Here is a 24,723-nt window from a genome sequence, read left to right as displayed (position 1 = left end):
CAGCACAAGTTCTTTAATATACACACAGTCAGCTATTCCAGTTTTCTCTTGATAAAGTTCCTCCTGTGTAATATTTAGTTTTAATGAGGAACCACCCAATGGGCTCCTAAACAGAAATAAATAATGTCAAAGTGACAATAAAAAGACAACATACCTACATAGAGAGTGTGATGGGTTCTCCCCGCGGCTGTCACCTGGAACAGGGGTACCACTGAGCCCTCTGACCCACCAGTCTGGGCTCCTTTTCACACTGTACTGCTGTGACAAGCTGCAAAGCCCTCCAGCCTGCACTTTCACGAGCATTCACACAGGTAGGGACACACCCAGCTGCAGTTACACACAGGCTCTCTAACCACCAGCTTCCCAGCCTAGGACCCCAGAGCAGTACCGTCCTGCCCTGGTCAAATCTGGCCAGTATGTGGGTTTAATACCCAGTCCGCCTCTCCCGCAATGTGAAGAGAACAATGCACACTTGTGGTAACCAAGCAGAGATTTTCCCCAAGCACTCCAGTCAAAGCTCACTGGTTTAGATTAAATCAAAAACAAGATTATTAACTACAAAAGATTGATTATAAGTGATAGCAAACAGATCAAAGCAGATTACCTAGCAAATAAACAAAAAATGCAAACTAAGCTTAATATACTAAATAGATTGGATATGAATTATCAGATTCTCACCCTGAGAAATGATACAAGCAGGCTGCAGATTCTTAAGGGGAAAGCTGCACTTGCTTTACAGCTTGGAATTTACAACCTAAGGCGAGGTTTTTGTTATCAAATTTATTTGAATCACTTGACTAAGTGGCTTACAAGATAGAAAGAAAATAGATTTAATAATTTTATTAAGATGATGTTAAAATAAAAAAAAATGGTACAGAGTTTAAGCATAGAAGTTTCTGGTTATCAGGGAATAAGGTACAGATTATCAAGGGGTGCAAAATTCGGTTTAGGATCAGACGGCATAAGGAATACATAATCTGCAATATCCCCGATCGGGGGTAAAAGGTGAGCATGTCAAAGTACAGACATTGACATAGGAGGGTATGTTCTTCATATAATGGCTACGTTCAGGTGTGGAGTATAATAAGTGGATACGATGATGAGGATGGATTTACCCTTATTTGGTGAGATGCCTACCTCTTATCTTGAGGATCTCTTCCTATCAGTTTGATCTTACTAAGTGGTTGATCTTGCAACCCATACAATAAGTAGGGCTCATATCACAGAGTGCCTAGCACATAGCAGTGCCTACAGTGTCAATAACAATGTCTAAATAGTGCAACTTTCATTGCAGTCATCTTGTTCATTGTCGTATGGCTCTTCCTTGGTCTCTCCCACATTCAGAATTTTGCCCTGCTTTATTGATTAAATGGCAACATTGTGTGGTTAGTGATCAGATTAATAACCCTGCCCTAAAGTGATCCACTTAACCAAAATATGAGGTAGGAGTCGTATTATTTGTAATACATTTTACAGTAGGAACGGAAGCTTTGATCAAGTTAAATGAAGGACCAAATTCAGTAAATTCAATGGAAGATGCTGTGTGTGGGTAATTTCAGGGGTCCAGACTGAATATTTTTTCAAGGCTGAAGTGAACAAATTATTGAGAGTACACAACAGAGAGCCCTTTCACAAACATTTGATGAATTCTGTTCTCTGTACATGTTACATTCTTTTGTTCCATTAACGTATGACCCAAGAGAGATTTGGTTTCCAGGATAATCTCACCACATCCCAGTAAATTCAACAGCCCAACAGTTTATACACACTTCTTCAAATATCAGTACAACTCACAAAACTCTTGGCATTCACCCACCCCTGCCCCCAGTAGCTCTAGTGATTTCTATTTCCAGCAAAAAAGTTCCCACTGCCTCTTGGACGAGACAGTAATTCCCTCTCCAGATGGAGGAATCTCCATAGAAAGGAGTCAGAGAAGCAGAGCTGTGCCTCAGTAGAATTTTTCCTTCACATACATTCTCTAAATCGTAGATGGTATAAAAGCTATTTACAGTCACTGTCCAGGTTTACATTTCTGACAGTCACAATTTTTATGTAGATATTCAGTAAATTCCTTTGGAATGAACGGAAGTTCTTCTTCAGCATTTGTGGCAGAGACCCAATGATGTAAAGCCTCTGCTGGTACTCTGGAGAGCTGCTGTGAACTCTGTTGGGTCTTACTCCTCTGGGTGTGAGGTATAAGCTCTGGGGACTAACTTCAGAACAATAGGTTTCTCTGGTATCAGGAATCCCCGGGAATTCAGCTTGAGCGGGATCTGCAACATTAGCAGAGAAAAGAACATTTGTAGCCCAGCAAATAAAATATACACAGATTATCAAAGAGATAATATGCCTTTGTTTTCTCTTCTTTGCCCAAAATCCAGTCCAAGTTCACTCAAAACCTGCCCCACCGTTACTATAAGTTTTACAAACTTGGACATACTTTTGGTTCTCTATCAAAGCCCCAGTCCAGGAGAGTTTACTCCTTGCTTGGGGTTTTGTTATGGAAGTTTCATCCATCCCCAATGGGCCCAGACTAATGTACTTGAATGAAGGTATCACTAATGCTGACTAACCAATTTCCTCTCCTTTCTGTCCTGTAATGTTTCCTTGGTTGCTATTTTTTCCCTTATAGAATTACTCCTATGATATATTTTAGAATACTATATAATACACACAGGCATGCAATATACAATCTGCTATGTATTACACTTCTATGCTCTAACATCTGTGTTGCACATTTATTTTTCATTTGTCACCATCTACCATCTGTTTACCCAAATAAAGTATTTAAAACTGTTTTTAATTCACTCTTTCCAGTGAATAATCATCTGGTTTTCACATCTGAGTTTTCAAATGTAAATCTGGGTTTCTCACCTGGGTTTCTTTGCAGGGTCTGAAGGTGAAATTCTGCAGCAGACTGGCGATAGCAACTTTCATGGAGAGGAGAGCAAACCTCATTCCAATGCAGTTCCTGGGACCAGCTCCAAAGGGCAGGTACGTGTATGGATCCAGGACCTCTTTGTTCTCTTTACTGAACCTGATTCCAGTTACAAGTGTAAGAAAGAAATTAGGGAAGCAAAGAAAAAGGAGGCCAAGTATCTCTCTCTCTCTCTCTCTCTCTAAAAGAACCTCTGATTGTGTGTTAGAGAAACTTTGCTTTTTTATAACTAGCACATCTTTGGTTATCCCAGCAGCCTAATAGTTACACAGCCCTTCGGCTGTTTGGGGTGGGGTGAGGCGGAGGATCTGAGTTCAAAGCCCAGATTATGTCCTTTGCACCCAGGCTAGCAGCATCATGAGTTCCACTCTTTCAAAATGACCACTATTTCTTTCCCATTGTTTTCTGAGAGAGTGAAGCCAGCAGACATCTTTGTTAAGAGCAGCCTGTTGTTTCAGTCCTATTGGGAACAATGGGAGATAGGTGGCCATTTTGAAAATGACATCTAACTGTGGGCAAGTATGACCTCAGTCCCACTGAGACCAGTGGGAGATGGTATCAGTTTGAAAGAGGGCAGTTCTACGTGGAATTCTCTACAGCCAATCCCTTCTGAAGGAAAAACTTTCAGTGATGAATACTAATGGGAAAAATTACCTTTAATCCTAATGGTTTTCAAATGTAGTTTCTAGAAAAGATTTCAGTGAGTTCTGACTATATGGGAAGTTTTGAAGTGTCAGTATTATTCTGTTGTTGAGATGGGAGAAAGAAATAGTCTGACAATGGGTGCTAAATTTCTCAAAAGGACCAATTTTTTAAATTAATTTTAACTCCTAAATTAATCAACCAATGTACTTGCACAATCTCAGATAGCTCACTCTGTACTCAGAGAGGAAGTGCTGTACTTCTGAGGAGAATATGCTGTATTCTTCATGTGTAACAGAGTTGTTAAATCCCTGCTGTAAGTGCAAAATTGAACTCAGCCTTAACTATGGACTCAAGAGTGGTGTGTCTTCACAATGATGAATCCTCTCCAGCTTTTGTATTGGCAAACAGGTGTTAAGATTAAACACAACAAGAATTTCTTTGTAAGAGACTGATATTTAGGAATGAAGTAATATCGGTAAAAGAGATAATTATATTGCTCATTCCCTATTGATATAGATTCTGTACCTTTCCGGTCTGAACTCCTCTGGTTCTGGCCAGTATTCTGGGATACGATGCAGAACCGAGGGTGGGATCATAACCACAGTGTCTTTTGGAATGGTCAGTCCATTTATCTCTACGTCTTTCTTGCAGACCCTTTCAAGTCGTCCTCCAAGAGGAAACAGCCTAAGGATTTCATTCACTGCCATGTCGAGATACTCCATCTGCATCAGGGCATTGTAGGTGAGAGGAGCCTTCAGGGGAATGGGAAAAAGATTGTCAGGCATGTGGTGGTCTAGATCAGATTTCCGTGTGATCAGTGTGGAAACCATCATGTCCTCCCCTCTCATCTGTTACAGTGCACATTCTACATTCAATCCTGAACTGAACTTTCAGTGTGAACCTAAGAATTCACCTTAATTTTCCTTTCCTAAATAATGTAAGTTACTGAAAATCTCTGACCATTTTTGCAAACAAAGTTTGTACTTAAAATCAGGAATTCTCCGAGCCTCCTGGTATGGCCAATGCATTTTTGAAAAGTGGCATTTCTTGAAACATGTAGAAGTCCAGTGTAAGAGATCACGAACACCATAATATGAGTACCCATGAATAATGGTATGAATTTCCTGAGTTGTTCCAAGAATACTCCATGTCTCCCATCTAGCATCTCCTTTCCATGAGCGTAACTATCTACTCCTGATCGCTCCTTGTTTCCCTTTGCTACTGCTTCATAAACAATTCATTGTTGTTTAGCAAGTTAAAGTAACTTGAGGTAATTTGCCCCTTGCGGAGTGTGTGAATTCTGATGAGAGAGATAAATAGGTAGCAAAAAGGGTAGTATGGGGAAAATATATAGACAAGCAGATATAAGAAAAACAAGATGTGTGTGTGTGTGTCTCTGTGTCTGTATATATCGGTATAATATACATATATGACTCAGTAAGGATTTATTTTATTGTCCCATGGGCAGAGTTACTGGTGTGGGTTTGAGATTGGGGATTTAAAAATTGTACTAAAGACTGATTCGCAATCTCTGGTATTGCCAGGCTACTGTTATCCGTGTTCACCATCCCCTCAGCCTCCCTTCCCATCATATATCATCTGGAGATTTTGAGAAATGCAAAACAGCTATTATGCGTGTAATAGTTATGGTGCGGAGTTTGCAAGATTGCAGTGGTATATTCTACACATGGTACTTTATGTAACACACCTGAAATGAACATATGCCATTTTGGAAGCAAGTTATTGGCTCTCCTTTTAGTGAAAGCAGAACTTTCTTAAAGTGTGCCCACCAAGAGCTTCCACAGGATAGCAGAGTCAGTATTTATTAAATGGTAGTTTTTAGCAATGTATTTAACGTCTTTAAAGAACAGTCTCCTTAACTGGACTTAATTAGAGGGAAGAAAATGGCTTTAAAGAGGCTCTGTGCAATCACTGAGCAGCCAACATTCTCTTACCTTGTTTGGTAAAACTGAGTCTAGCTCGTCCTGCAGCTTCTGCTGCACATCAGGGTGGGTGGCCAGTTTGTAAGCCAGGTAGCAAAGGGAGTTGCTGGTGGGCTCATATCCAGCAAAAATGAATATAAACGCTTGTGCCAAAATCTCAGTATCAGTCAGGCCTGTGAGAAGAGAGGAAAACAAGTAGAAAAGTTGAGGCCCAAACATTACAGCACATAGGTTGCGCTCTTTGCACATCGTGTATTTTATAAAAGTATAGATGGCCAACGATTTATTATTATTAAGGCTAAAAAATTTTCACGGAGATCGCGGAATCTGTGACTTCCAGCGACCTCCATCAATTCAGCCCAGTCGGCCGGGAGCTGCGGGGTCCCCCCACCGCCCGCTGCAGCAGGAAGGACCCGCAGCTCCTCGTGGCTGCAGGCGGTGGGGTCCCCTCGCAGCTCCTGGCGGATGCGGGTGGCAGGGCTCCCCTCGCAGCTCCCGGCAGATGTGGGCACCGGGGCCGCAGCTCCCGGTTGATACAGGTGCCAAGGCCACAGCTCCTGGCTGCCGGCAGCTCCCGATGGACATGGACAGCGCTCCCTCCCACCCCCCCGGAGCTCCGAGCTGCTGCAGGCAGTGGGGGCTACCCCACAGCTCCCAGCCACCGCAGGGCCTCACCCTCTCCCGCTCCTGGCTTCTGTGTGGGGAGGGGGCCCAGAAGCTCCGAGCGGCTGCAGGGGTACCCTGGAGCTCTGAGCCACCCTGGGCACCAGGGATCCTTCACAGATCCTGGCCGCTGCAGGTGGCAGGGTTACCCTGGAGCTCTGAACAGGGGGACCCTGGAGCTCGGAGCACCCCCGCAACTGCCCAATCTTTGCAGGCGGCATGGGGACCCCGCAGCTGGGCTCCCCATTTGGTCAGGGATACTTTTAGTCAAAGTCAGGGAACCGGTCATGGGCTTCCATTAATTTTTCTTTATTGCCAGTGACCGGTCCCCTGACTTTGACTAAAAATATCCCTGACAGAAACCTTAGCCTTAATAATAAAAATAATCATTATTATTATTATTATTATTCTTGTTACTGTTATTATCCCATAGGCATGGCTCATGGGTCTGGTGGGAAAATTAAACAGGGACTAATGATTGCTTTGTAACCTCTGGCATTGTTGATTAGTGTATGCAGAACACACAAAGCAAAACATGGATTCCTGCCAAGTTTGCTGTGGTTCATTTTCAGGTTATCTAACCCAAATATTCTGTGGTTATATAAATGTCACAGGACACCTGCTATCTCCCAGTCCTGAGAAGAACTGAGGATATTTCTAACCAAGCTGTAATTGAAGCAGTTGTATTTAAATGAATTGTGAATAGTGATGCAATGCAAACGAATAGCTGGGGAGCAGAGCTGGCTTTTGCCTCTTACCATATTGGTAGGTACCAACTCCATATATTTCACTGGCCAAGGCTAACGATTATACAGCAGGAATTGGCCTGGAATGCATGTCTTCTATTCTACTTGTGGAAAAAGTGTTACATAAAAGGGATGAACACTTGTCCCCATCTAACTCTGTGCTGGACAAAAATGTATGTATAGTCCAGGTGAGTCGAAGAGTCCTCTCCCCAGCTGCAGACGGCGGGATGAACCATTTATTTCCTCTCCAGTAGGACACCTGTTCCTATTCCCCTCACTCCAGCAGCCCCCAAAGGCACTCACAAGTATGAGTATTTTTATGGTGTTACCTTTATATGTGTGAGTCACCCCATTGCTTTCATAGCTAGTGTTAGAGTTCTGGGATTCGATCATCAGCTGCAGGAAATCCACTCGGCCCTGGAAAAAGAAGTAACCGCTCAGTGGAGAGCTGGTTTGGTGAGAGATCCCCTAGGGAAGGCTCACAAAGATGGGTCTCAAAACATAAAGGTTGTATTTTAAAGTCCCCAGGAGTGGCCAGAGAGGACCCAGGAGAATGTAAATGCCTTTCTTGTTACAGCGGGTCTAAACATGAAACTCTTACGCTTCTGGGAGGGTTCCATCTGTCCAGTCCCAGAGAGATGTCAGCTAAGACAGCAGACTTGGTCTCTTGCTGTCGCAAGGAATGACGACTGCAGAGCTAAACTACTTTGGCCACTTTGCAAAGCACCCTCATTAATGTAGCTGTGCAATTTTAGGGGAAAGTAATAACTACATCTCAGTAAGTGACTTTCACAAGTAGCTCCCTTAAAACAGGATTACTCTGGGGGAGGTGAAGTCCAGCAGGGAGGTAAATCTGATTCTGTCATTTTTGGAGAGTGACGACCGCCTCTTTTGGGGACTGTGCTCCTGAATACCACAATATCAGTGATACTGCACTGTGTATTGATGCACAGCTCTACTGCTTGCTCAGTGGAGTCTCTCCCTCTGTCTGCTCCAGCTCTCCAAGTCTACTACTATGGGTAGTTTTCTGTAAATCGTAATCTTTGCACACCCAAACTGCAATCCAGTTTGCATGGGTGTTACCCTGATATAGCCTGAGATATCACACACTATTGTGGTCCTTTGCTGGACTCTAACTCAAGCAAGTAAGTGTTTTTCTCTTGGGCTAATTGAATAGAGAATGTTCTCTGGCATCATGACTGGGAGAGTCCTGCTAACCCCTTTGGCCTCTTTTTCACGGTCCTCCTTCATTCTGGCGATCGACTTTGTGAAGAATTCTATGGCATCTTTGGGGAAAAAATTCACATCCATCTTCTTAAGAAGGGGAATGAGGAACGGGCATACAACTAGAAGGGAGACAAAAATAACTGTGATTGAAGCAAGGTCCAGGGAATAGAAGTCCATTTCACCTAAGATATCTATGGTAAAATATTAATTAGAACAACTGAAATGTTTATTAGAAAGATATGCTGCATCTAAATGATGGCTTTGTTTGATCATTTCTCCTGTGTACTGGGGAGCTCACTGAGGGCCTGTATGCCACCATGTTCCTCGTGGGGCAGATGGGCTCCATGTTCCCTCTTCTTAGGTTTCTGCACAAATGATATAATTTAGCCCTAAATGTAAATGAAAGCAAAAGGAGCATTCCACTATTTCACACCATGTCTGACTGGAGGCGCTGTCACCGAGACTGGGGAGTCACATTCCGAGTGCAGGACATTCCTTCAGTTTGCACTACCAATGCTACAGCGATATGGACCAGAATGAAAATAAACTAAAAGTTTTGAAATTCTTCCAGTCATTTCAGACTGACCTCAACGTTCTGATATTCACTAACATCTCATGTCCCAGCAAACATCTCCAAACCTTCCCCACAGCATTGTGATCCTTCCCACAACCTATAGACCAAATTCTGAGCTTACTAGCACTTGCATAACTCCAGATGATTCTCATCCGTGGGATTGTATGGGTATAAATTAGAGCAGAATTTGTCTAAGGTGACCCTTGAGACTTTTATCCTTGGCAGTAAAGTTGCCTAGTCATTGGCTTATAGGCTCAGGTATAGCCACTTGTACTGTATAACCGATAGACCACTTGTCTCATTCTGATGCTGAAGTCACGGTTCCAAACGAAACACTTAAATGGAATTTTTAGTGAGCAACAGACAACTTACATATCAAAATGAAGAGTGGGTCAAAAAAGTTAAACTTCACTAGCTTCTTGATTTCCTTGACAAAAGGATCTTTGGGGTTGTTCATGGAGTCAATGATAACACCGAAGGAAGTGCTAGTAACAACATCCATGCTATAGGCTCCAAAGATGCTGAGAAAAGACAGAAAACAGAACACAGATAGGAGAGTTAATGTTTGAAATAGGTAATTACAACTTTTCCCTCCCTTCCTATATTGCATCTCCTTAAAGAACAGAAAACTCTCATGAGACTTTTCTTTATGCTGTTGTAAAGGGGGGCAAGGTACTCAACACAAGTAGAACATCTAAAGGGAACGGGATAGAGTTTCATGAAGATTTACCTACAGCACTCAGAATCTAGAATCTGGTAGCCTTGCTCTGGATACTACACAATGTAATGTATTGGCCTATGTGTGTGTCCTCTGGTGGAATCAGACCTATTCAAGGGCCTGTGAATATCTTGTCAAGTGGCTGTGGCCTTTTAAGAGGTTAGGAGCCCTAGTTCTGCTGACAGCTGATATTAAATCTGTGTGCTCAAGTGGTAGAATAAATGAGCTATCAAAAATAAATAAAAATCAAATAATAATATATTATTTATTTATTATTTGTATTCCAGTAGTGCCCAAACATGCTGGGTCAACGCAGGCAAAAAACACAGTCTCTGCCCCCAAAGAATTCACCATCTAAGAACTTTCATGGAAGCACATATTTACAAACAAGTTTTGTCTGATCTCCAAGACTCGGTCCTCATGTATTAAATCACAGACCTTAGACATAGTAAAGGTCTGTTAAACCATCCTCTCAAACTCCTTGCCAGTGCAGGGTTGTTCCCTATGCTACATTTTATAGTGTTTTTTCCACTCTAGTTTAAAATGTGCCAAACTTTGGGGCGTCCACCAGTTCCCTTGAGAGAATGTTCCACAGGTTTCACCCCAGGGAGATTTTCTTGAGATTTAACCTCTATTTTCCCTTTTAAATTTCATTTTAGCCCTTCAGATAGTCCTGTTCATCACTTCAGAAGTCTGGTTCATCCAAAGAACAACCTGCATTGCCAGTAATGAACGAACCAAAGAGTTGCTAACAAGATTTGCTGTTCCTGTTCCTGGAAGAGTTACTCACTCCTTAACTTCCACGGGCTCATCCTTTTCTGCTTTCTTCTGCACATTTCTCACCAAAACCTCCCCATATTGCTTCATAATGGGAAACATCTGAAATACACATTACAGGACATGACTTAAACATACCAAATGTTACTTCTTCGTTAAGACTAGCTTCTGAAAAGCAGAGGGGAGGTTCATTAATACTTACAGACTTGATCTGTTTCTACTGTCAGGGGCTTTTTGTTTTAATCCTTTTTTCTTTCTTTCTTTCTTTCTTTCTTTTACATTAGGAGGCACAAATGAAATAGGCCAGTTTAATCATTTGAATCAGACTGAAGAGACCAGACCATTATAACTATCTCAGCCTGAATGCCACCTGTGCACTGACCCGAGGGTTAGTGTGTGCTCTGGGTTTTACCTCCTTTAGCTTCCCACTGGTGAAGGTTGGAGAGAGCACTGTACGAATTCTCTTCCACTTCTCATCCTGAGCCAGGGAGACAGCCGACTCCAGCACTCCCACTAGACCTAAATTCTGGGGTGACAAAGGCAAGTTTATAGCTGTCAAGAAGCTATTGGGTTTCTCTACTAAACATAAGAGTGCAGAAAGCAATCCTTTTCCCGCCCCATGTACACACACACATACACTTCCCCACACTGGTTACACTTAGGCAGATACACCCACAAGAAGACACCAACTCTACACGCACTGGGGGAGACCTCTACAAATGTATACACACTAACTCAGACTGGTGCTCATGCACTTGCGTGCACACACACACTATCAAATTCAGCTCTCGTTTATACTGGTGTAACTGAGAGCTGACTTTGTCCTAAGAACTTTTTTTTTATTTAATAAATAAAAGTAAACAACCTAAGCAGCTTTTAAAGTGCAGTCAAACAGTTTTCTCTGAGAGCCAGGGGATCCAGTTCCAGGTGAGGTCCCCCTGCTCCCTTGTTCCTTTAGGGATATGCAGTGGCCACTTAGATTAATGCCAGCTGTGCATTCATTCTGAATGCATCTCCGAAACATATCTTGTGTATCTCCACAGAGTTTAACTACAGTATTTGATGTTCTTATGGCTTTATTGCATCTTTCTGATGAATATTAATGATTACAAGCCTACCCGCCGGTTGGTAAAGGTGGTGAAGCACTCTTTCACCAGCACGGTTTTAATTATTGTAGGATCTGCGACAGCCAGCACAGGTTGCCTGCCATCATAAAACCTATGGGGGAAAAGAAATAAAAATCCATGATTAACTACTATCAGTGAAAGTCAGGAGTTAAACAAAAGCTCCTTCCTCCCTGGTTTCAGAGTAGCAGCCATGTTAGCCCTGGTCTACACTAGGACGTTAGGTCGAATTTAGCAGCGTTAAATCGATGTAAACCTGCACCCGTCCACACAATGAAGCCCTTTATTTCGACTTAAAGGCTCTTAAAATCGATTTCCTTACTCCACCCCTGACAAGTGGATTAGCGCTTAAATCGACGTTGCCGGCTCGAATTTGGGGTACTGTGGACACAATTCAATGGTATTGGCCTCCGGGAGCTATCCCAGAGTGCTCCATTATGACCGCTCTGGACAGCACTCTCAACTCAGATGCACTGGCCAGGTAGACAGGAAAAGAACCGCAAACTTTTGAATCTCATTTCCTGTTTGGCCAGCGTGGCAAGCTGCAGGTGACCATGCAGAGCTCATCAGCACAGGTGACCATGATGGAGTCCCAGAATCGCAAAAGAGCTCCAGCATGGACCGAACGGGAGGTACAGGATCTGATTGCTGTTTGGGGAGAGGAATCCGTGCTATCAGAACTCCGTTCCAGTTTTCGAAATGCCAAAACCTTTGTGAAAATCTCCCAGGGCATGAAGGACAGAGGCCATAACAGGGACCCGAAGCAGTGCCGCGTGAAACTGAAGGAGCTGAGGCAAGCCTACCAGAAAACCAGAGAGGCGAACAGCCGCTCTGGGTCAGAGCCCCAAACATGCCGCTTCTATGATGAGCTGCATGCCATTTTAGGGGGTTCAGCCACCACTACCCCAGCCGTGTTGTTTGACTCCTTCAATGGAGATGGAGGCAATACGGAAGCAGGTTTTGGGGACGAAGAAGATGAGGAGGAGGAGGAGGTTGTAGATAGCTCACAGCAAGCAAGCGGAGAAACCGGTTTTCCCGACAGCCAGGAACTGTTTCTCACCCTAGACCTGGAGCCAGTACCCCCCGAACCCACCCAAGGCTGCCTCCTGGACCCAGCAGGCGGAGAAGGGACCTCTGGTGAGTGTACCTTTTAAAATACTATACATGGTTTAAAAGCAAGCATGTGAAAGGATTACTTTGCCCTGGCATTTGCGGTTCTCCTAGATGTAGTCCTAAAGCCTTTGCAAAAGGTTTCTGGGGAGGGCAGCCTTATTGCGTCCTTCATGGTAGGACACTTTACCACTCCAGGCCAGTAACACGTACTCGGGAATCATTGTAGAACAAAGCATTGCAGTGTATGTTTGCTGGCATTCAAACAACATCCGTTCTTTATCTCTCTGTGTTATCCTCAGGAGAGTGAGATATAATTCATGGTCACCTGGTTGAAATAGAGTGCTTTTCTTCAGGGGACACTCAGAGGAGCCCATTCCTGCTGGGCTGTTTGCCTGTGGCTAAACAGAAATGTTCCCCGCTGTTAGCCACAGGGAGGGGGGAAGGTTGAGGGGGTAGTCACGCGGTGGGAGGAGGCAAAATGCAACCTTGTAACAAAAGCACATGTGCTATGTATGTAATGTTAACAGCAAGGTTTACCCTGAAAGAGTGTAGCCACTGTTTTATAAAATGTGTCCTTTTAAATACCGCTGTCCCTTTTTTTTTCTCCACCAGCTGCATGTGTTTCAATGATCACAGGATCTTCTCCTTCCCAGAGGCTAGTGAAGCTTAGAAAGAAAAAAAAACTCACTCGCGATGAAATGTTCTCCGAGCTCATGCTGTCCTCCCACACTGACAGAGCACAGACGAATGCGTGGAGGCAAATAATGTCAGAGTGCAGGAAAGCACAAAATGACCGGGAGGAGAGGTGGCGGGCTGAAGAGAGTAAGTGGCGGGCTGAAGACAGGGCTGAAGCTCAAATGTGGCGGCAGCGTGATGAGAGGAGGCAGGATTCAATGCTGAGGCTGCTGCAGGACCAAACCAGTATGCTCCAGTGTATGGTTGAGCTGCAGCAAAGGCAGCTGGAGCACAGACTGCCACTGCTGCCCCTCTGTAACCAACCGCCCTCCTCCCCAAGTTCCTTAGCCTCCACACCCAGACACCCAAGAACACGGTGGGGGGGCCTCCGGCCAACCAGCCACTCCACCACAGAGGATTGCCCAAAAAAAAGAAGGCTGTCATTCAATAAATTTTAAAGTTGTAAACTTTTAAAGTGCTGTGCTTAAAGTGCTGTGTGGCATTTTCCTTCCCTCCTCCACAACCCCTCCTGGGCTACCTTGGTTGTCATCCCCCTATTTGTGTGATGAATGAATAAAGAATGCATGAATGTGAAGCAACAATGACTTTATTGCCTCTGCAAGCGGTGATTGAAGGGAGGAGGGGCAGGTGGTTAGCTTACAGGGAAGTAGAGTGAACCAAGGGGCGGGGGGTTTCATCAAGGAGAAACAAACAGAACTTTCACACCGTAGCCTGGCCAGTCATGAAACTGGTTTTCAAAGCTTCTCTGATGTGTACCGCACCCTCCTGTGCTCTTCTAACCGCCCTGGTGTCTGGCTGCGCGTAACCAGCAGCCAGGCGATTTGCCTCAACCTCCCACCCCGCCATAAACGTCTCCCCCTTACTCTCACAGATATTGTGGAGCACACAGCAAGCAGTAATAACAGTGGGAATATTGGTTTCGCTGAGGTCTAAGCGAGTCAGTAAACTGCGCCAGCGCACCTTTAAACGTCCAAATGCACATTCTACCACCATTCTGCACTTGCTCAGCCTGTAGTTGAACAGCTCCTGACTACTGTCCAGGCTGCCTGTGTACGGCTTCATGAGCCATGGCATTAAGGGGTAGGCTGGGTCCCCAAGGATACATATAGGCATTTCAACATCCCCAACAGTTATTTTCTGGTCTGGGAATAAAGTCCCTTCCTGCAGCTTTTGAAACAGACCAGAGTTCCTGAAGATGCGAGCATCATGCACCTTTCCCGGCCATCCCACGTTGATGTTGGTGAAACGTCCCTTGTGATCCACCAGAGCTTGCAGCACTATCGAAAAGTACCCCTTGCGGTTTATGTACTCGCCGGCTTGGTGCTCTGGTGCCAAGATAGGGATATGGGTTCCGTCTATAGCCCCACCACAGTTAGGGAATCCCATTGCAGCAAAGCCATCCACTATGACCTGCACATTTCCCAGGGTCACTATCCTTGATATCAGCAGATCTTTGATTGCGTGGGCTACTTGCATCACAGCAGCCCCCACAGTAGATTTGCCCACTCCAAATTGATTCCCAACTGACCGGTAGCTGTCTGGCGTTGCAAGCTTCCACAGGGCTATCGCCACTCGCTTCTCAACTGTGAGGGCTGCTCTCATCTTGGTATTCATGCGCCTCAGGGCAGGGGAAAACAAGTCACAAAGTTCCATGAAAGTGCCCTTACGCATGTGAAAGTTTCGCAGCCACTGGGAATCGTCCCAGACCTGCAACACTATGCGGTCCCACCAGTCTGTGCTTGTTTCCCGAGCCCAGAATCGGCGTTCCACAGCATGAACCTGCCCCATTAGCACCATGATGCATGCATTGGCAGGGTCCATGCTTTCAGAGAAATCTGTGTCCACGTCCTGATCACTCACGTGACCGCGTTGACGTCGCCTCCTCGCCCGGTATCGCTTTGCCAGGTTCTGGTGCTGCATATACTGCTGGATAATGCGTGTGGTGTTTAATGTGCTCCTAATTGCCAAAGTGAGCTGAGCGGCCTCCATGCTTGCCTTGGTATGGCATCCGCACAGAAAAAAGGCGCGGAACGATTGTCTGCCGTTGCTCTGACAGAGGGAGGGGCGACTGACGACACGGCTTACAGGGTTGGCTTCAGGGAGCTAAAATCAACAAAGGGGGTGGCTTTACATCAAGGAGTATTTCAGGCAGGACTTCACGGAGGGTTCCAATAAGAAATGGTGCACCTAAGTTATTGTCCTTATTGGAACAAGAAGGTTAGCCTGGCCTCTGATTGATACATGGCTAGATTTACCTCGCTGCACCTTCTCTGTAAGTGACTGCAGTGTGACCTAGAAGAATGAGTCCCCTAGACAGGGGAGGGGGGGAAGCAAATGAGTACAAAACAAATCTGGTCTATTTCTTGTTTTGATCCACTCCATCTATCTTTTACATCTTTGGCTGGCAGCAGACGGTGCAGAAGGACTGCATGCCATCCACATCTCATGGCTGCTCGGCAGAAGATGGTGCAATAGGACTGCTAGCAGTCCGTATCGCCTGCCCGCTCACCATAAGACGGTTCAATAGGACTGACTGCAGGACTAAAGAGAATGACCTGGTCAAGTCACTCCAAATTTAGTCCCTGCGCCCATGTCTGCCCAGGCGCTCCTGATCGACCTCACAGAGGCGACCAGGAGCACCTCAGACATGACGATGACGGCTACCAGTCGTACTGTACCGTCTGCTGCCACAAGGCAAGGGGTTGCTGCTACTGTGTAGCAATGCCATACCGCGTCTGCCAGCACCCAGGAGACATAGGGTGACGGTTACCTGAGCGGGCTCCATGCTTGCAGTGGTATGGCGTCTGCACAGGTAACTCAGGAAAAAAGGCGCGAAATGATTGTCTGCCCTTGCTTTCATGGAGGGAGGGAGGGAATGGGGGCCTGACGATATGTACCCAGAACCACCCGCGACAATGTTTTAGCCCCATCAGGCATTGGGATCTCAACCCAGAATTCCAATGGGCAGCGGAGACTGCGGGAACTGTGGGATAGCTACCCACAGTGCAACGCTCCGGAAGTCGACTCTAGCCTCGGTACTGTGGAAGCGCTCCGCCGAGTTAATGCACTTAATGCACTTAGAGCATTGTCAAGGTTCCTCCCCCACTCTGAACTCTAGGGTACAGATGTGGGGACCTGCATGAAAAACCTCCTAAGCTTATCTTTACCAGCTTAGGTCAAAACTTCCCCAAGGTACAAAATATTACCCCCGTTATCCTTGGACTGGCCGCTACCACCACCAAACTAAAACTGGTTACTGGGGAAGAGCTGTTTGGACGCGTCCTTCCCCCCAAAATACTTCCCAAAACCTTGCACCCCACTTCCTGGACAAGGTTTGGTAAAAAGCCTCACCAATTTGCCTAGGTGACTACAGACCCAGACCCTTGGATCTTAAGAACAATGAACAATCCTCCCAACACTTGCACTCCCCCTTTCCTGGGAAATGTTGGATAAAAAGCCTCACCAATTTGCATAGGTGACCACAGACCCAAACCCTTGGATCTGAAAATAATGAAAAAGCATTCAGTGTTTTACAAGAAGACTTTTAATAAAAAATAGAAGTAAATAGAAATAAAGAAATCCCCCCTGTAAAATCAGGATGGTAGATATCTTACAGGGTAATTAGATTCAAAAACATAGAGAACTCCTCTAGGCAAAACCTTAAGTTACAAAAAAGATACACAGACAGAAATAGTTATTCTATTCAGCACAATTCTTTTCTCAGCCATTTAAAGAAATCATAATCTAACACATACCTAGCTAGATTACTTACTAAAAGTTCTAAGACTCCATTCCTGTTCTGTCCCTGGCAAGCGCAGCATACAGACAGACACAGACCCTTTGTTTCTCTCCCTCCTCCCAGCTTTTGAAAGTACCTTGTCTCCTCATTGGTCATTTTGGTCAGGTGCCAGCGAGGTTACCTTTAGCTTCTTAACCCTTTACAGGTGAGAGGAGCTTTCCCCTGGCCAGGAGGGATTTCAAAGGGGTTTACCCTTCCCTTTATATTTATGACAAGCATTTTCTGTGGGGGGACACACACTCGAATATATAAAACCGATTTCTAAAAAACCGACTTCTATAAATTCGACCTTATTCCGTAGTGTAGACATACCCTTAGTCTGTATTCGCAAAAAGAAATGGAGTACTTGTGGCCCCTTAGAGACTAACCAATTTATTTGAGCATAAGCTTTCGTGAGCTACAGCTCACTTCATCGGATGCATTCAGTGGAAAAACTGGTGTTTCTCTGATAGCTACAAGTCCTAGTCTTTATTAGCTTCTATAGCAAAGTGCACTGACTGGAAATACAGATATACAGAATCATAGAAATGAGAGATGGAAAAGGCCTTCAGGTCATCATATATTCCTGCCTTTTCCAGCCACTGTAGGAATGTTTTCTCTGAGAGACTATGCCTGTCTGAAAAATCTCTCTCACACACACATAAATATCCCCAAAAGACAGCCTACCTGTATCTTTTCTGAAAGAGACCCAGCATCATATTTTAGTCACTTCAAAAAAAGTAAGTTAAATGGAGTTTTAGGTGCAGTGCTACACCCGTTCCCAGTTCCCCCCATTATGCTTACAGTACTACAGTTGTGTTTTAAATCAGTTTTCTGTTTCTTGTAGTTGCACTAAAGACCCACACAAAGAATAGGAGGAACTGTCTATCCAGGGGAAATGGTGAAAATGGCTATATACAAAGTGCTGTCAAACGCACATAGTTAACAAACTGAAGCTACAGAGAGAAATACTGTTTTTTCTCGACTTTCTTTCATTTATAGTCATCTGGGTGCTACTGGTATCACTAGTAAGTAAAAGATTTCAGGCCAAGGTGTCATTTTTAATGGGTGATGCTCATTTAATTTCATCCCTTTCCTCCTAGTTGTACTTCTGTCTGCCGCCCTAAACTCCTCTCCCTCTTTGGTGCTTATGCCCTTCAAATGCATGTAGACAGCTCTCTACAGTTCCTCATTTTCCCAAGTAAAACGTTTATTCCTTTCCATTTTTCTCAAATCAATCCCTCCCCTCTCACTGGTCCTAGAATAGGATTTTTCCTGTAAGAGATTAGTACATGAAAATCTTTTCCAAAACCAAATGATCAATAGTACAATTTTTTCTGTGATTCAAGCCCCTCACGTGGTGTCATGCATAACTTGAATTATAACAAAAGGTTTATGATAAGCAAATAATGTTCAGCAGGATGTCACAGTAACTTATCACACAAAGTGAAAACAAAAGGATTGCTTCACTTTTTTTTTTTTTTAAAAAACGTTCAAGAAAGGGTCCAATCCTGTAGAAGGCCAAACACCTTCTAAAATCAATGAGAGGTACTGAACACAGAGCTACTGAATTCTAAAGGCAGTAAGTACCTTCACTTTCACTCATTGGACTATACATTTCCAGACTCTTATAAACTTGTTATGATGTTAGCAGAAAATTTCTTCCATCCTTTTGATTCACGTACTTGAAACTTTTCAGCAGGTTGCACTGAAATACACCTGTAGATTGGCTTGAATTCTTGTTTTAAATCATGGTTTTAAGACCAGATTTTTCAAGATTTATTATCCTATAATGGACGTAAGATCAATGTGGATTTATATGGGTTTTTGAATGGATGGGAAAATGTTATAAGGGCCAGTTGGATAGATTGCAGAAGATACCAGATCATGTAGCCCAAGTAATAACCACAGTGGCAAATGTAGGGAATATCCAGTGCAGAATAAGAGCAGCGGTAACGCAAACATATCACACTTCAGCAGGTCAGGGTTAGAGACAGAAACAGAGTTGGTAGAACTGAGATCTGTGTATAATAACAGCATATCTGTGTCGTATCTGGAATACATATACCTTCCTTTACAGTTTGCAGTCCAGGAGAACTGGACTTCTAAGTTACAAATTTCCTTTTATGTCAATGGTAGTTTTGCCATTAACTTCAGTGGGAGCAGAAGCTGGCAGTCTGCACCTGATATTGAACAGCTTTCATGTGAGAGTTCAGATTAACATGTACATAGCATGTCTGTGGCTTGGATCCTGCAGTCAGATCCATGTGGATGGATGATTGCATCTGGGTGCTGCCCCATTAACCTTTTCGTGGTTCCACATGGAGAACAGGGTCCAGTTACAGGATTCAGGCCTTTGAGATCTCCTCTTCCAGTGGATTTTTTTCACCCTCCAATTTGGATTCTGACTATAGGATAATGTGAGGAGACTAGCAAACAGTATTGGTTGGTCAACATACTCACCCCCAGATTTTCCCGTATTTCTCATAGCATGTACTGTCAAACTCCAAGAAACCCTGCAGAGAGAGAATGTTAAAATGGAATTAGAAAAGAAGCAGGGTTTCCAGGGGAGGGGCTGGGAATGGGGCTGTCGTGGGACTAAACATCTAGAGCTAGCAGCCAGGCCAAGCACTCCTGAGCGCAGCTCCTGAGACTTGTGTGACTCCTAATGTCTTTGTGAGGGATAGAATCCTTTAAGAACATAGCTGGATCTAGTTATTCCAGGGGCGTATCATGCTTGAGGTTAAGGAGTCTGTAAGTAAACTGTTTGCAAGGAATTCAATAAATAGTGACAGCAAACCAGCCACCTACATGTGTTCACCTGGTTTAGGCAGTCACCCCGGGGCTCACCATGCCCTTCACACTATAATCTGCATTACAGAAATGTTATCCTGCATTGGGTCCTACACACCCTGTGCATAAGGGCAGAGCTTAGCACACAGGAGAACTCATCAATGCAGTGTACAAATCTAGCTATTGTATGATGAAGGACATACATTTCTGGAGCCAGGAGAAGCCTTCAAACACTCACTTTACGATACTCCAAGGCAGTTCCAAAGAAAGGCAATGGCTTTGGCCCAGGGATACCCAATTTCTTGAAAAAACCAAATGGCCAGATCCCATATCTGTAAAAATAACAGAAGAATCTGAAGGCTTCAGGACAATAATTGCAGTGATGTTGGGTCTGAAAGATCTCAAAGCCTATCCAGGGGAAGTGAAGCTCTTGCATTTACTCAGGAATGAAGAACCCACTTTGGAAGCTGGAAAGTGTGGTCCAAAAAATTTGTGCTTCATAAAGCTATTTCATAAGCATAGCTAGTGATAAACCTCACAGCTGCACCACAAATCTTCAGAGAGATAGCCCTGAGGTAAAAGAAAGCCTCTCATAAAGGAATAGGTGCTCCAGTAAAAACAGGGTTTTCTACCCATTGGCAAAATGCAAAAGAGAAGCCTCTCTAGGCTCATTGCCAGCTCATGGAGAGGAGCCACAAAGTAATGACGAAATGAGAACAAAGCTTACTTTTTCTTTTCTTTTTTTTTTTGCAGAGAAATCAGAATGGAGCCGGAAGTTAAGTCCTGAGCAGGGCTTTTGTGAAGGCTGTACTTGAGTTTCATGTATTGTTCTCCTTGTGCTTAGCCCGATGCTAGTGCAGTGGTGTGTTGGGGAGCCTAGTCTGATGGGTTTCTGTTTGAATTTTGTTGACAGCTTTGCAGATTTCTCTCCTCTGAAGCACCCTTTTTTGGTGTTGTAAAGTTATTACTCCTACCTCAGGGCTCTCTGCTTCTCTATGAGATCTGGGCTGCAGCATTTTGAAGCTTGTCTTTGGCTGTGTTGAAAGTGCTTTTCAAATACTGTATTTGTTTTCAGATGGAGGTTACCAGCTTCCCAAGCAAGAGCTTTGTCACTAAATGAACGTTATTGCTCCAGTGTTTGTCAAGGAAACCGTATCAAAGGTCTTGTTTGGCCCAGAACACCAGCTGCCATACAGCCTGCCTTTCTTCCAGGTGACTCCTCCCTGGGACACCAGGAGCCATGCTGGGGTAGGGAGCTGTAACTTACACCTCTCTTTATTATTACTACTTTGTATTTGTATGATGGTCATGCCTAGAAACCCCCGCTGAGATCAGTCCCGTTGTGATAGGTGCTCTACAAACACACTGTCTGACAGTCTTTGTCCCCAAGAGCTTACAGTCCAGACAGCCAAGACTGACAAAGAGTGAGGAAAAAGGAAACACCATTATCCTCAGTTTGCATGTGGGGAACTCTTGCCAGAGCATTTGCCAGTTTGGATGAATCTGGTCCAAGTGTGCTTGTATCTACAGGGAATACTTGCTCACCACTGTACTACAGCAATCTCTGGGGTTTAGCATTGCCTAGTGGGCTTAGCACGGGCCTGTAAGAAAGGAAATGTGGGCTTTTTTTTCAGGGTATGTCACTGGCTTGCTGTGACCCTAGCACAAGTCACTGGCTCCATTTCCCAATCTTTAAAATTGGGATGATTACCCTTGCCTCCCTCCCAGGGCTGTTGGGCTCAATTCGCCATTTGTAAAATGCTGTGAGATCCTCAGACAGATGGTGCTACAGAAGTGACGGGTATTAGTAGGACAGGACAGAAATGTAGCCAGGAGAATAACACACTTGTTGTAACCATTCCATTTTCAAACAATGAAAACAAACAGAAGGGCCTTCATCTTAGTTTGTTTGAGATCCAGGCTATCCCAAACCCCGTGTAAGGGATGGAAAATAGCATATTGAACTGGCTTACATAACTTTATTGCACAGGAAATAAAGCAATGTCCTGAACAGCACCACTGCCCTAGACAGACTCAAAAGAGCTCAATTGTGAATCATAAGCCTGATGTGAATAGTCAGTGGATGTTCTATTTCAACTCAAATAGTGGGGGCATGAATTTTTGGAGCAGTTCTATCCCTGTTGCCACAATGAAATTCCAAGTAGCTACCGAATGCAGCATGACAACCAAGAAGTCTTGCGTGGCCACAGAATTGCTGCAATATGAAAATGTGGGCCTGCGAAGGTGAACAGCTTCTCCCAAACTGAAGATCAGAGTGTACCCCCAGAAGGGTCCTTGAATGGCTCCTCAATGCAAGTAACACAAACAAGTTCAGGAACAGGGCTGATAGTTTCAGAAGGCAGATGTTATTGAATAGTTGCCCGTGCAGAGCAAATAAATGGACCGTGCTATTGATCACATTGACCATTAGGCGCTATACCTAAAAACGTGCAGTCTTTGTCTGACTCTGTTCTAGTCTGTATCTGTGCTGCTTTTCCTGCATCACTGGAAGTAGTTGCGAGGAACAGTCTTAATATAAAGATTCCCTCAGCAACTCCTTAGCAACTTCAAGCTTGCAGTAAGTCACCTGCGAGCCATTAATAGCAGAACAGCATTGGCAGGTGAGAAAACCAGGGTCCACTTCCACTCCCGCCCCCAGTTGTGGTGCTAGCTCCCAGCCCCGCGCCTGACCCTGTCCCCAGCCTTGGCACGGCTCCGCTCCCGGCCCCACCCCAGCCTCGGCCCTTGGCCCTGGCTCCATTCTCGGCCCGGGGCCAAGGCTGAGGGTGGGAGCAGGAGTGGAGCTGTTGACAGCCCCGGGCGTGAGCCTGACTGCCAGCCCCCACTTGGCCCAGCTGCAGCTCTGCTCCCACACCCAGCCTCAGCCCCTGGCCCCGTCTCTGGCCCTGGCCCCAGACACGGACCCAGACCCACCCCCAGCTGCAGCCCCCAACCTTGGCCCTCTTACCCCTGGCCACATCCCTTCCCCCCACTCCCCAGGAGCTGCAGCACTGCTCCTGGCTCTGGGAAGGGCGCAGACAGGGCATAACTCTCAAAAGTTTGGGGGCCACTGCATTAGAGGTTTTTAAGAGCAGATTAGACAAACACCTGTCAGGAATGGTCTAGTTATTACTTAGTCCTGTCTTGAGTGCAGGGGACTGAACTAGATGACCTCTTGAGGTCCCTTCCAGCCCTACGCTTATATGATTCTGTGAAAAGACCAGTAACATTTAAATTAACAGTGGCTTTCCTTCAAGAATTTGAAAACAGCATAAGTAGAAAAGCAAAGTGTAGAATTATACTTACAGTATCAGGAGAAATAGCAGTGCAATCAGGAGAGCCCAGGTCTCAATGGAAAAGCTAGGGAGAAGGTTCATTTTAGCTCTGTACCTCTCAGTTTCTTGTTCTCTGTCTAACTTCTCAGTTGTTGTTTTTTTCCCTCTCTCTGCTCTGATCAGTCTTGGGACTAGGGAAAGAACAGTGTTGCAACTTTTTATCTGTTTGTCTCTAATCACGTGGCTCAGTGACCAAATGAAACTTGAGCTGGTCCTTTATGTAATCAAAAGGGTGGAGTGAATGCCAAAGATAGTGAAAATGCCAATCTAGACAGGTAATGTTACCTTTAATAGCTCATGACAAAAGATATAATGTAATCTCTAGGAATACAAAGATCCTCAGCACAAGTTCTTTAATATACACATAGTCAGCTATTCCAGTTTTCTCTTGATAAAGTTCCTCCTGTGTAATATTTAGTTTTAATGAGGAACCACCCAATGGGCTCCTAAACAGAAATAAATAATGTCAAAGTGACAATAAAAAGACAACATACCTACATAGAGAGTGTGATGGGTTCTCCCCGGGGCTACCACCTGGAATTGGAGTACCACTGAGCCCTCTGACCCACCAGTCTGGGCTCCCTTTCACACTGTACTGCTGTGACAAGCTGCAAAGCCCTCCAGCCTGCACTTTCACGAGCATTCACACAGGTAGGGACACACCCAGCTGCAGTTACACACAGGCTCTCTAACCACCAGCTTCCCAGCTTAGGATCCCAGAGCAGTACCGTCCTGCCCTGGTCAAATCTGGCCAGTATATGGGTTTAATACCCGGTCCGCCTCTCCCTCAATGTGAAGAGAACAATGTACACTTGTGGTAACCAAGCAGAGATTTTCCCCAAGCACTCCAGTCAAAGCTCACTGGTTTAGATTAAAACAAAAACAAGTTTATTAACTACAGAAGATAGATTTTAAGTGATTATTAGTGATAGCAAACAGATCAAAGCAGATTACCTAGCAAATAAACAAAAAATGCAAACTAAGCTTAATATACTAAATAGATTGGATATGAATTACCAGATTCTCACCCTGAGAAATGATACAAGCAGGCTGCAGATTCTTAAGGGGCAAGCTGCACTTGCTTTCCAGCTTGGAATCCCCAGGTGTTTCATTCACCGGCTAAAAATCCCTTTAGCACTTCCCCCGGTTCCGTCTTTGTTCCTCAGATGTTTCCAAGAGTCTTCTTGTGTGGGGAGTGAAGAACCTCAGATGATGTCACTCCCTGCCTTATTTAGCTTTAGCGTATGGCGGGAACCCTTTGTTTCAAAACTTGGTTCCCAGACCGATTTATGGAAAAATACTGACATCCCAAGATGGAGTTCAGAATCATGTGGCCTGGTCACATGTTCTTGTAGAGTCATAGCAGCTGTTACTTACCGGCTGTCTGTAGCGTTCTCAAAAGGGCTCACCAGGTGGGGGATAAGCTTCTCCTAAGGCCTGTTGTTTTTCCTAATGACCCATTACCCTGAATAGGCCCTTCCCCACCCACTGTCTAGACTGAAAGCATCTTGCCTAGTGGGCATCACCCAGGTGTACCTATATTTGAAATACAGATACATAGTCAATATTCATAACTTCAGATACAAAAGTGATATGTGCATACAAAGAGGATAATCATATTCAGAAAATTATAACTTTTTCAGTGACACCTCA

At 44.6% G+C, this 24,723-nt stretch overlaps 2 protein-coding genes across 2 annotated transcripts; one reads left to right on the top strand and one right to left on the bottom strand.

The window, feature by feature from the left end:
- Positions 1-858: 858 nt before the first annotated feature.
- On the bottom strand, positions 859-23,192 carry LOC140918165 (cytochrome P450 3A9). The gene is made up of 13 exons (XM_073361947.2): positions 23,042-23,192; positions 19,974-20,067; positions 19,406-19,458; positions 11,350-11,449; positions 10,644-10,757; positions 10,245-10,333; positions 9,109-9,257; positions 8,154-8,281; positions 7,265-7,352; positions 5,539-5,699; positions 4,109-4,335; positions 2,875-3,037; positions 859-2,273 (listed from the first exon to the last, which is right to left on the bottom strand). Exons 1-13 carry the CDS (start codon positions 23,110-23,112, stop codon positions 2,175-2,177), a joined length of 1,536 nt encoding a protein of 511 aa, XP_073218048.2. The 5' UTR covers positions 23,113-23,192; the 3' UTR covers positions 859-2,174.
- LOC140917860 (uncharacterized) lies at positions 11,774-13,702 on the top strand. Its single transcript, XM_073361384.2, has 2 exons — positions 11,774-12,492; positions 13,081-13,702. Exons 1-2 carry the CDS (start codon positions 11,910-11,912, stop codon positions 13,599-13,601), a joined length of 1,104 nt encoding a protein of 367 aa, XP_073217485.2. The 5' UTR covers positions 11,774-11,909; the 3' UTR covers positions 13,602-13,702.
- Positions 23,193-24,723: the final 1,531 nt, after the last annotated feature.

The sequence above is a fragment of the Lepidochelys kempii genome, chromosome 10 (genome assembly GCF_965140285.1).
Source record: "Lepidochelys kempii isolate rLepKem1 chromosome 10, rLepKem1.hap1, whole genome shotgun sequence".
Lineage (NCBI taxonomy): Eukaryota > Metazoa > Chordata > Testudines > Cheloniidae > Lepidochelys > Lepidochelys kempii.
This window is presented reverse-complemented; position numbering and strand designations above follow the sequence as displayed.

Excerpts from the sequence above, each read along its gene's own strand:
- LOC140917860 (XM_073361384.2), top strand. The coding sequence starts at position 11,910 with ATGCAGAGCTCATCAGCACAGGTGACCATGATGGAGTCCCAGAATCGC. Across the intron at positions 12,493-13,080 it reads AGGCGGAGAAGGGACCTCTG|CTGCATGTGTTTCAATGATC; the intron begins GTGAGTGTACCT and ends TTTCTCCACCAG.
- LOC140918165 (XM_073361947.2), bottom strand. The coding sequence starts at position 23,112 with ATGAACCTTCTCCCTAGCTTTTCCATTGAGACCTGGGCTCTCCTGATT. Across the intron at positions 19,459-19,973 it reads CTGCCTTGGAGTATCGTAAA|GGTTTCTTGGAGTTTGACAG; the intron begins GTGAGTGTTTGA and ends CTCTCTCTGCAG. Across the intron at positions 5,700-7,264 it reads GGTGACTCACACATATAAAG|GCCTGACTGATACTGAGATT; the intron begins GTAACACCATAA and ends CTCTTCTCACAG.